Source organism: Symphalangus syndactylus, chromosome 4, assembly GCF_028878055.3.
Source record: "Symphalangus syndactylus isolate Jambi chromosome 4, NHGRI_mSymSyn1-v2.1_pri, whole genome shotgun sequence".
In the NCBI taxonomy this organism is placed as follows: Eukaryota; Metazoa; Chordata; class Mammalia; order Primates; family Hylobatidae; genus Symphalangus; species Symphalangus syndactylus.
This window is the reverse complement of record NC_072426.2, coordinates 26,314,680-26,327,373: the sequence shown is the minus strand read 5'-3', so window position 1 is coordinate 26,327,373 and position 12,694 is coordinate 26,314,680. Positions and strand designations below refer to the sequence as shown.

The window sequence follows — 12,694 nt, the reverse complement described above, 5'->3', positions numbered from 1 at the left end:
TTTTATTTTATTGGTAATAGCATGAGGCCCTCACCAGATGCAGTTGTTCAGTCTTGAACTTTTCAACCAACAGAATCATAAGCCAAAATAAACCTCTTTTCTTTATAAATTACCCAGTCTCAGTTATTCTGCTAACACAAAACAAACTAAGACAGAGCTAAATGATCAGGCTGAATGTTAGTGGAAGCTAATATCTTTATAAGGGAATATTAATTGTAGGTAAGGGCCTGGGACTTTTATTCCATTATATAGTCTTCCAAATTTGGGCCTGGAGCAGTGGCTCACGCCTGTAATCATAACATTTTGGGAGGCCAAGGTGGGCAGATCACTTGAGGTTAGGAGTTCAAGACCAGCCTGACCAACGTGGCGAAACCCTGCCTCTACTAAAAATACAAAAATTAGCTGGGCGTGGGGGTGTGCACCTGTAATTTCAGCTACTGAGGAGACTGAGGCACAAGAGTTGCTGAACCTGGGAGGCAGAGGTTTCAGTGAGCTGAGATCGTGCCACTGCACTCCAGCTTGGGTGACAGAGTGAAACTCTGTCTCAAAAAATAAAAATAAAAATAAAAATGGTGCTTAATCCTTGTATAGCTCTAAAAACAAAAGTAAATATCAATAGTTTGTCATATTTTCAGCTTAATCAAAAACTGTTATTATAAAAATCTTGAACTTTGCCCTTCCTTATTCAAGTAATAACTTTATGAAGCAATGAATATAGGGACTATGTAACACAAAAAGCAAATGGAGTAGTACTCATTTTTTACTTTTCTTTCTACATTAGGGAGGATGGTAAATGCTGTCTATCCAAGCATACCAATATGTGAGATTGATGATGACACTTTATTCTGGAGATTTGAATCACCTCTTCTGAATGCAGCATGAATGATGACAGTCAGTGAATCAAGATGAAGCTTTCAATGATATAAATTCTCACCTGTCCAGGTAGATATCCTTTGTTCTTCTCTTGCTCAAGCAGGTAAGATGCATAGCCCACATTGTCACTGTTTACAAGATGGTTACTGTTGTTCATGCTGACCGGATGGATGGCAAACCAGCTGTAAAGGAGCAAGAAGCTCTAAGTTAATCAGGAGAACCAGAGAACTGGGGCCAAGAACTATGACTGGGAGCTTAAGTTTTCTCCAGCAGGAAAAAAACATTTTTAAATGATAGATATTCTACATCTAGATTCTTTCATTGTTCATGGGCTTAAAAATACAATGCAAAAAATGTACTCAAGAAGTCTGATCATTTTCTTAAATTAAAAATACAAAACTCCATTTTCATGACTATTTCATCATTGGCATCATCATTGGACTGGTCAGTTACCAGATGACATACCTAAAGAACTGTATATACATGGACTTTGTCCTTCAAGATAGGCACACAGGTAGTAATTATTCAAATTTATCCAATCCGACACTTACTAAGGGTTACCTGTATGCTAAGCACTGAATAAACTGTGGTTTACTTTCAGAATCTCACCAAAGACACAGATGTGAACAAATGGCTTTAACACAGTGTGACAAATGTTGCGAAGAAACAGGCATAAAGTTTTCAGGGACCACAGATGACTAACAATTAATTCTTGAGGACATTACAGGGAGAGGAAATGGCAGGGTAAATGCACAGAGGCGTGAAAGAGGATGTTAGGCATAATTCAGTATATCCTTATGCCTAGTAATACCTTGTTTAAGTGTAAAGCTATACAGTTTACAAACTAATTTCACATCTGTTACCTTATTTGAACATCACAACAACTCTGAGAGACAGGCTGTTTTACCTCTACTCTGCATAGGTGACCCAGAGAAGCAAAATAATGGTCCACTGTTCATAGAGGCCCAGGACTCAAGTCTGGGTCTTGTGACTCCGTGTCCAGTGGCCTTTGTAGGTTCAAACCCTCAGACAGGTGAAAAGGATATTTACAGAGTGGAAGGCAGTAAAGCAGATTAACTGGAATGCTCAAGAAAAGAGAGATGCCAGTTCATAAAGTGTCAGGTTAACTAAGAATTTAAAAAAGAAAATTGTTGATTCAATTCTTTGTTGAAAAATCTTTAAACGTTTTCGCTTACATTCCTACCTAAGCAATGTAATGCACAAAACTAAGCATCTATTTAATGGCTAGGAAGGGTTTAGGACTTCAAGATCATCTTTCAAGCATCAGTTCTTATTGCCTATCAGAAGCAGATGTAGGGCAGAGGTGGCCTGCTCAAAGCCCATTGGCGCTAGGCAGGCAACACAAATGAGTCATACTAGTTGCTACAATAGGGACTGGTGTGGACTGTAGAAAACTTGCAGGGTCTAAATTTCACAGCCTCTACTCAGCTCCAGCCAAGTGTTGCCTTATGGGAGTATAAACCAGTGCTGCCAGCTCTTCTCATTTATTCAAAAGTAGCCACAAATCCATGTTTTCATATGTATTTATCAACTTTAAAATTGTTCAGGAAGTAAATGTCATGGAAACAAAGTACGGGAACTGCTATACATTAAGAGACTTAAAACATGTAGCCAACAAATGTAGTTTGTGGTCTGATTCAAACAAAACAACTATTTGAAACAAACAAACAAAAAAGACTTTTTGATAAAATCAGGGAAGACCAAACACAGATTGGGTGTCAGATCATATTAAGAAATTAATTTTAATTTTGTTGGTTGTAATAAATGATTGGGGTTACATATTTTTTAAAGTCTTTATCTGATGAAGATAAATACTGAAATATTTATGAGTGAATTGTATCTAAAGACACATGTACACGTATGTTCGTTGCAGCACTATTCACAATATCAAGACATGAAATCAACCTAAATGCCCATCAATAATAGACTAGATAAAGGAAATGTGGTACGTACACACCATGGAATACTATGCAGCCATAAAAAGAACAAGATTATGTCCGTTGCAGGAACATAGATGGAGCTGGAGGCCATTACCCTTAGCAAACAAACACAGGAACAGAAAACCAAATACCACATGTTCTCACTTATAAGTGGGAACTGAATGATGAGAACACATGGACCAACAGACGCTGGGGCCTATTGGAGAGTGAAGGGTGGAAGGAGGGAGAAGATTAGGAAAAATAACTAATGGGTACTAGGCTTAATACCTGGGTGATTAAATAAAATCTGTACAATGAAGCCCCATGACACACATTTACCTATGTAACCAACCTGCAAATGTACCCCTGAACTTAAAATAAAAGTTAAATTTTTAAAATAGAAGTGTATAATGTGCTGGTATTTGCTTTCAAATACTCTAGCCAAAAAAAAAAAAAAAAAAAAAAAGGGAGGGGAAGTATAAAACAGAATGACAGAGTCTTGCTAATTATTGAAGCTGGGCAATAAGTTATATGGAGATTCATTACATTAATCACTGTAGGCATTCAAAAATTTCTATATAGTTTCTTTCTTCATGTTGGCATCCATTTTGAATTTTTCAAAACACAATGTCAAGCCAAATCACCAATAAGTGAGCTGAATTCAGTCCCTGAAATGGCTATTTGCCCCTGTGCTAAGGAATAATCATTTATTAGGCTGAAGATATTCTAAGAGTCATCCCCTCGCAATTACTTGCAAGGTGTTTACATTTAGGAATATTCTTCTATTAGGTTTGTGTGTGTGGTCTGTCTCTTTCTCTTAGAACTCAAGTATCAGGAAATTCTAATCAACTAGTGTTTTCCAGTTACATGGATTTTGTTTTTTTGGAGTTTCTTTAGTTTGGAAGAAAATGTGGTGATGGCATTTTGGCTTCCCAACCAAAATATTTCCATCTGATACCATCACGCTGAGGTCAGCCAGCTTCAGCCAACACTGAATATTTCCATTACAATCAAAGAAAAACCATAGAACTATTCTGCTGACATTGACTACATTTAGCTCTTATTAGACAAAGGACTTTATATACAAGATCTCATTTTATTCTCACAGGGAACCCTTTGAGTCAAGTACTATCATTATCTTCATTCTGCAACTATGAAAACTAAGTCCCAGAGTGGTAAAATTACCTGACCTAGGTCACACAATGGTAAGTCAAGAAGCAGAGCAATGAATTCAGGTTGTGTGTGTGTGTGTGCGTGTGTGTCTGTGTGTGTAGATAGATGATAGATGATAGATAGATGATAGATAGATAGACGATAGATAGATAGATAGATAGATAGATAGATAGATAGATAGATAGAGATACAGATAGAGATACAGATACAGATATAGATATAGATATAGATATAGATATAGATATAGATATAGATATATGCTCTTATCCACTGTGGAATCCTGGTTCTGTCCCTTCACTTCATTCACTTGCTCATTCACTACACATTTGGTTAACTTTGACTCTGTGCCAGCCACTAGGAACATAAAGATGAATGAGGTATCATCTTGGCCTTGAGAATGCTTCATAAAAGTTGTGACACTTGATCTAGGTCTTAAAAGATGAGGAAGAGCTATGCAAAGGAATCACTAGATAACAAGTAATCACAGCAGAGGAAATAACATCTGCAAAGGCATGGAGATATGAAGGAGGGCCCTGTGCTCAGAGAATGGATAGTCAGGGTGGCCAGAGCATAATGGATATGGACAAGGAAAGATGGCAGTTGTATCATTCATTCAATCAGAATGAATTTATTGGGAATCATGTTGATTGGCATTGTGTGAAGGATAGTAAAGAGGAATCAGATGCATTTCCTACCATCAAGGACCTTACACAACTGGCCACAGTGATATCTGTGGAGAAAGCATGTACTAAGAATTTCACTCTACTAGTTAGATACAGACTTGATTTCGTCTTCTTCTTTTGAAAAAGTGTCTCACTCTGTTGCCCAGGCTGGAGTGCAGTGGTGCAATCATGTCTCACTTCAGCCTTGACCTCCCAGACTCAAGTGGTCCTCCTACTTCAGCCTCTCAAGTAGCTGGCACTACAGATGTGCACCACCATGCCAAGTTAATTCTTTTTATTTTTTGTAGAGATGGGGGTCTCACTATGTTGCCCAGGCTGATCTCCAACTCCAGAGCTCAAGCGATCCTCCTGCCTCACCTTCCTAAAGTGCTGGTTTTACAGGTATGAGCCACCACACCTGGCTTGATTTCTTCTTTATTCCATTTATTTTAAGCCTTAGAAAATAAACTGAACTTTTTCTCTAGAAAATTAAAATAAGTGTTCAGAAAAAAAGTTATTTAAATTGAAGGAAAGGAAGATGTCATATTTTTCCTCCTTTGTCCTTTGAAATGTGCACTATTAAAATAGCAAACTTGTCACAGCAACCAAAGTACTATAGTTATGGATGAATATTTATAAAGATATGCAGAAAGGTGATCATTTTAATTTTAAAACACAGTACTTATATTTTATTTTATCTGGCCAAAAAATATTCTTCAAAGCAAAGTTCAAAAGGAAGGAAGAAAGCTTTAGTTTCAGAAGTTAAGAATTCAGACATAAAAGGATGAATACATCCCTGATAATAAGCATTTTTAAATAATGCTTATGTCACAGCTAAATGTAAAATAGGGAGCAAGGTGCTACTTGAATCAGCATGATGTAATTAAAAGTACTGCAGAAAGTCAAGAGATTGGGGACCTTATCCTGGTTTGTAGCAAAGTTAGTCAAAATTTCTGGACTAAAATTTAAAAATTATTGAGACTGAAAAATAATAGATTTCAACTATTATAGAATCAGTAAACAACACATTAATATAAAACACTACAATTTTTTTTCCTTCTGTGTAAAGGAGGCATTTGCAGAAAAAGATCTCTAGTGATTCTTTCAATTCAGACATTGCATGTGCCCTACTCTGAAACAAAGATAAAAGCAGATTCCGTGCACTCAGACCTGGGCCTCCATGTCCAGTGTGCAAGTTGTTTCCTGTACAAAGAACACTGGCAAAGGGGGTAAGTAGGTGGTTAAATCCAGCCTCCGTGCAGCTCACTGAGCCAGGTACTTCAGCCAGCCCAGAAGAGGATGCATTTGTGTAACTTAGACAAAGGTTCTATGTGCTAGCATGGGCCTCCCCGACCTAAATGTCCACAAATAGGGAAATAGAATACTGTGTATCCATTCAAAGGTACTGTTCATGAAGATTCATAGCAACATGGGAGCTCTTTAGGAAATAAAATATAGGAGGCTGTAATGGGTTGAATAGTGTCACTCAAAAAATGCATGCTCATCTGGAACCTCAGAATGTGACTTACTTGCAAATATGGGTTTTATAGATGTAATCGAGGTAAAGATTAAGTGGTATTATACTGACTGCATGTAGACTCTAAATCCAATGACTAGCATCCTTACAACAAGAGGTAAGGAACAGAGAGATACCCAGAGACATAGAGAACAAGGTGATATGAAGATGGGGGCACAGATTGGAGGGATGTGTCTACAAGCCAATCAAGCCAAGGATTGATGTCAACCACTAGAAGCTGAAAGAGATGCATGGAACAGATTCCCCCTTAGAGCTTCCAGAAGGAACCAACCCTGCTAATGCCTTGAATTTGGACTTCTGGCCTCCTGACCTGTGAGAGAATTCATTTCTGTCGTTTTCAGCCACCTAGTCTTTGATAATGTGTGGCTTCCCTAGGAAACTAATACAGAGGCTAATATTGCATTACAGTAGCTGAAAATACCAGCTCTGGGGTCAGACATGAGTTACTTAATTTATTTGAACCTCAGTGTTCATACCTGTAACATAATGATAATAGTAGTACCTGCATTTGACAATTAAAATAACTAATACATGTGAGGTACTTAGCACAAAGACTGGCTGATACCAAGAATGGAATAAATGTTCACTACAAGAATATTGGTGATGCTATACTGATACTACTGCTGCTGCAGCTGCAGATGATGATAATGATGATTAAGGAAAGAGATACAAAGCTCTGAGCATAAATAAATATATATACACACACATATATCTATGATTCATAAGATTAATACAATGTTAAATATATGGGGGCAGTGTTCAACATTCGCAACACATGTATATTCAACCCATATGGTATGGGCATGAAATGATTCAGTGAGGATAGCCTGCCCTCTTGTGACAGAGACATGAGTGCTCACAAAATGCCCATGTACTCTTCTATTTCCCAGTCTCATTTGCAAGGTGGGGCGTGTGAATAGCTCTGACTAATAACATGTGTGCAGAAGGACTACCCAATCTTCGTTAGACTTTCCATGAGTGGAAAATAAGTCTTCAATGTGTTAAGCCACTGAAATTTCACATTCTATCTTGTGTGGCACTTGCCATTAATTACCTTCACACCCTCGTTTTCACTCCCTCACAATCATCCTCACCCCAACCCACCGCAAACTGTTTGGAGAAGAAGAGGAAAGGGTGTTTCATTGTCTTATACTGGAAGCATTATTGGGCCCAGACTTTTACCCAAAGGGAAAGTTAAATTTTAAACCAGCAGAAGAAAAGCATACACAGCGGACTGCTCAGATTTTAAAAAGACAATGAGCTGTAGCCAGAAGAGCCCTCCTAAAGTTACAGGCACACCTGGGACAAGCATCCTGCAGAATATTTCTACCATCTCCACCCCAGAGAAGAGATGTACATTCTCAAGGAATCCTTTTGTTATCTTCAAAAATCCTGAATGAAAAAGTCCTTCTAAATAACAATATTGGAGAAATATCTCATTAGGGTAAATTCCATTAAGTTACAGCAGTCAAAATCCTTGCACCATGCCTTTAATCCCAGCACTTTGGGAGGCCAAGGCAGGAGTTTGAAACCAGCCTGGCCAACATGGCAAAACCCCATCTCTACTAAAAATATAAAAATTAGCCGGGAGTGACAGCGCACAACTGTAATCCCAGCTACTCGGGAGGCTGAGGCAGGAAAATCACTTGAATCCCCAGGAGGCAGAGGTTGCAGTGAGCTGAGATCAGGCCACTGCACTCCAGCCTGGGCAACAGGGCGAGACTCTGTCAAAAAATAAAAATAAAAAAATTTAAAAATCCTTGCACATTACATGGTAAGTGCAACAAGAAACAGGAAATGGCCAATAGAGTATTTTTTTTTATTTGAGCCAAACCATGAATTGAAGAAATTCAAAGGAAAACAACAGTGATTTGACTTTTTTAAGCCTGTTATTTGGCAACAATTGTAAAGCATGATAATACTAAGATTGGCAAGAGTATGACAAACAACATTCTGCTCATGTTTGAGTAACGGGAGAGTAAACCACCAAAGGGGTGTTTGGCAATTTATAGGAAAAGCTTTAAAATATAGACATTCTTTTTGGCTCAGGAATCCCATTCTAGGAATTTAGCTTAAGGAAATCATTGGCAAATATGTATCTGTTCAAGAATGCTTATCATGGGCCAGGTGTGGTGGCTCACAATTGTAATCTCAACACTTTGGGAGGCCAAGGCAGGCAGATCACCTGAGGTCAGGAGTTTGAGACTAGCCTGGCCAACATGGTGAAACCCCGTCTCTACTAAAAAACTACAAACATTAGCCAGGTGTGGTGGTGCGCACCTGTAATCCCAGCTACTCAGGAGGCTGAGGCAAGAGAATCGCTTGAACCCAGGAGGTGGAGGTTGCAGTGAGCCAAGATTGCACCACTGCACTCCAGCCTGGGCAACAGAGCAAGACTCCATCTCAAAAAAAAAAAAAAAAAAAAAAGCTTATCACGATGTATTTTATGACGGAAAACACTGTAAACAACCTAAATAACAAATGATCGCTGATTAGTTGAGTACATTATGATACATAGAATGGAATACTACATAGCAATTTTTAAATGGTGATTTAAAAAATACTAACTGGCACTGAAAGATATTCATAAGGTATTGCTAAATTAAAAATAGAGTTAACAAACTGTAAATATAATAAAATCCCACTTTTTAAGAAAAATATTATAAATGTGCTTAGAAAAAGTCTGAAACACTATGTAACAAACTTTTAATAGAAGCTGGCTCTGAGTGTCAGGATCCCCAGATGATTTTTTGACTTTTTAATTTTTTTTCTTACTGTGGAAATTTTAGAAAATATATAAAAGAAAAGAAGACTTAAAAATTACTTGATACAACACCAAGAATGAACCCTAAGGTAAACTATGGGTGATGATGATGTGTCAGTGTAGGTTCATCAGTTATAAGGAATGCACCACTCTGGTTGGGGATATTGATAGTGGGGGAGGCTGTGCATGTATTAGAAGAAGATGCATATGAGAACTCTCTGTACTTCCTGCTCAATTTTGCTGTAAACCTGAAACTGCTTTTAAAAATATAGTTTATTAATTAAATAATAATAAAGTAAGTCTATTTAAAAAAAAAAAAAACTAGGCCCAGCACTGGCACAGTATCATTTCTGCATTGTTCTATTGTTCAAAGCAGTCACAGGACCAGCCAAAGTTCAAGAACTAGGAAAATAATCTCCACCTTTTAATGGAGAGTGGCAAGGTCACTTTGGATAAAACATGGAATAAGAGCAATTGTTGTGTTGTTGCAGCCATTTTTATAAACTACAATCTGCCATTTAAATATATATTTTAAAAATAGCTATCAATCCAAAAAAAGTAAGAGGTGAGAGAGGAGGAAAAAGAAGCACTGAAAAGGTGAGACAAATAGCACAAAGTGAGGAGATACAGAAAAGTTCAGATATAATAATCACAATTCCTGAAAATACAATAAATTCACTTAAAAAACAAAGATTGTCAGAGTACAAAAGAAATAACTAAAGCTATATGATATTCATAAAAGACACCCTTAAAATGTAAGAACAAAGAAAGTTTCAAAGAAAATGATAGAAAAATATACATGGCAAATTCTGGGTTAGTGACATTAACAGACTATGTAGACTTTAAGACAAAAATTCACATTATTAGATAAGAAGAGGATCACTACAAAAACAAACAGATACTTGATGGTCTCAGTACATGGAGATAACATTGTTAATATTTATATAGTATTTTAAAGCTTCTAGTGCACAGTGAGTGAAACCAAGTGAGCACTCACATTTACAGAATGACCTTTTAGTCATGTGTATTTCTTATTATATGTTCCACATAGAAGAACGAACAGAAGCAAATGCACCTGAATATTAACCATGATTGATTTGAGGTAGTATAATTTTAATTTAATTTTTCCTTCCTTTCTACTTTCTTTATTTTTCAAGTTTTCTATGGTAAGCACACACTATTTTTATACCGAAAAAAAAAACTTAGAAAAAAATAATAATCGCCCAGATTTTTTTCAGGTTAAGTAAGAACTTTCCAGAAATCTAACAATCAAGTTGTCCAATATCTCCAGCCAACTGTTTTTTTATGGCTTTGGTCTAAACTTGGGACAATTTAAACTACACAAGGCTGATCAATCTTTGTTATCAGTCAACAGTCACCTTCTTGGTCATCAAAAAGCCCTTTTAGGCACCTTCACCTACGGGGCAGGGGAGGGGGGTTTACCTGATCCAGGATGAAAGCTCACTGCACAACCATGACCAAGCTCCACTGAAGAAGAATACAGGCAAGCAGAAAGTAAAGTTAGAGCAGGAAGACAGCATCAAGCTTCACAACATGGAGCAGAACAAGAAAAAAGGTTCCGTGAAAGATATAGAAAAAGAAAGCAGGGGCCAAGCACAGTGGCTCAGGCCTGTGATCCCAACACTCTGAAAGGTCAAGGTGGGAGGATCCCTTGAGTCCAGGAGTTCAAGAACAGTCTAGGCAACATAGCGAGACCCTGTCTCTATTTATTTTTTAAATAAAAGCAATAAATAAAATAAACAGAGAGGAAGGCTTTATAAAGCAGAATTCATGCTAATGATAGAGAAGGCATTTAGGAAGACAAAGACAAGATGAGATGAAAAAAGAGAACAAGAATGGTTTGGTAGAGGGCAGTCACTAAGGTTTCAGCATTTGCAATTCGAGTGGGGTTAAGTGGACAGAGGGGAGAGTATAGAGTCAGAATACAGAAAACCGTAGAGAATAAACAGTCAGACATTACAATTAAAGAAAAATAATTCAATTATTCTGTGTCAATTAAAAACAAAACAGTTTTATGTAAAAAAAGTTTTTAAATAAAGAAGTCATAGTCATAGATGATAGAGAAGATTTATATATATACTGCAACTGAGTTCTATAAGTCAATACCATTTGAATAAATTAGTGTAATAGCACAAATAGGATTTTTCTAAATTTTTACACAAATGATTCAAACAGTTTACACAACTCACTGCCCCTGTCATCTTAAAAATATGCCTTTAAAGGGCTCCCTTACAAGACCACTGACTATAAGAATAAAAGGGCTTGCAATATATAAATAGAAGGCAGTAGAGAGGAGAGGAGAAGAGAGGAGAGGAAGAAGAGGGGGGGGAGGAGAAGGGGGATGAGGAGGGAGGAGGAGGAGAAGGGGGATGAGGAGAGAGGAGGAGGAAGAAGAAAAGAAGAGGAAGGAGAAGGAGAAGGAAGGAGAAGAGGAGGCCATGTGACTGCTGCAAATTCAAGGAAGAAAACTTGGCAGAAGAAAAGAGGAAGGCAAAGAGAAGAAAAGCAAGACAAAGCCTTTGCAGTTGCAGCATCCTTGAAGAAATAAGTCGGCCTCTTCACCTGTCTCAGAGCTGCCTTCATAAGTGTAGCTATGTGAGTAGTAGCTCTTCCACTGACAACCGCCACTCAAATTATCTGCACTTGTGACTTGCTTCTTGATGTAGACATTTGAAACCTGTTATGCTTTCTCCCATCATGTTTTCTTCATACACATAGTGTCTTATTGCATCCGAGACTCTCAAGGTTCTGTTTATTCTCCTCTATTGGATGACAAACCTTACAGAGTCTCCCAAACTGAATTTTGTAAATGTTACGCAGCTTATATTTTAATTAACAATTCAGAGCATCCACATGTTCTCCATGTCTGGAGAAAAAAACATTGAATGCTTTTGTGTAAGGGGAAAAAGGCACAAAGATAGCAACATTTTTCTGACATAGAATTTTCTAACATAGATTTTTCTGACATAGAGCAACTAGAGCAAATGGTGTCCTCACAATTGTAGAGGGCTTAACGGTTCATGGAATAGTTTCAGGAACATAATTTTATTTCATTCCTCAAGTCTACACTCTTCCCAATCCTTTGACAATCCCAACTCCCAACCCAAGTTTGAAACACTTTAATGAGTTTTCATTCCTCTTGGTATAGAAAAACAAATTCTTTGTCGTGCCATCTAATCTCTATTTCTTACTTTGTCTTGCAACGCCCTGCCCCGTTGACCTCTGCACTCACGCCACACACACCTTTTACCAGTTCTTCAAATGCTTCCCCATTTGTGTTAAATGTTCTTTTCCAATCCCCCCATTTTGCCAGTTAATTCCTACTCCAGTTTCCAGCTCCCATTGTTGTCACTTCCTCAGGGAAACCTTTCCCAATCTCTCTGACAAGGTCAAATTCCTTTAAGAAAGTTCTACACACCTGCCTTTCTTAGCACTGAGCCCAATTATAATTTTACATGTATTGTATGCCTATCTGTATGCCTTCTGTCTCACTCAGTAGACTGAAGTCCTATAAGGGCAGCAACTCCATATATATTTGTTCATCAGTGTATCCCATAATAATCTCTGTGTGGAGAGAAGATATGATAGCCACATTTGAAAATATGGCAACTGAGTCTCAGAGAGTTTAATGGATTCATTCCAGTAGCACAAACATGGCTGCTAGATTCCAAGGTACTAGATTCCTGATTTCAAGGCCAAGGAATACATCATTCCAAGGAAGTAT

General features: G+C 37.6%; 1 protein-coding gene across 1 annotated transcript in view; it reads right to left on the bottom strand.

Annotated features, from left to right (window-relative positions):
• LOC129480061 (neutral ceramidase) overlaps positions 1-12,694 on the bottom strand; it is a 60,844-nt gene that overhangs the window by 30,705 nt on the left and 17,445 nt on the right. The window contains exon 7 of the mRNA XM_055273868.2: positions 935-1,055. Within this exon, the coding sequence (XP_055129843.2) occupies positions 935-1,055 (121 nt within the window). The remainder of the gene's footprint in view (positions 1-934; positions 1,056-12,694) is intronic.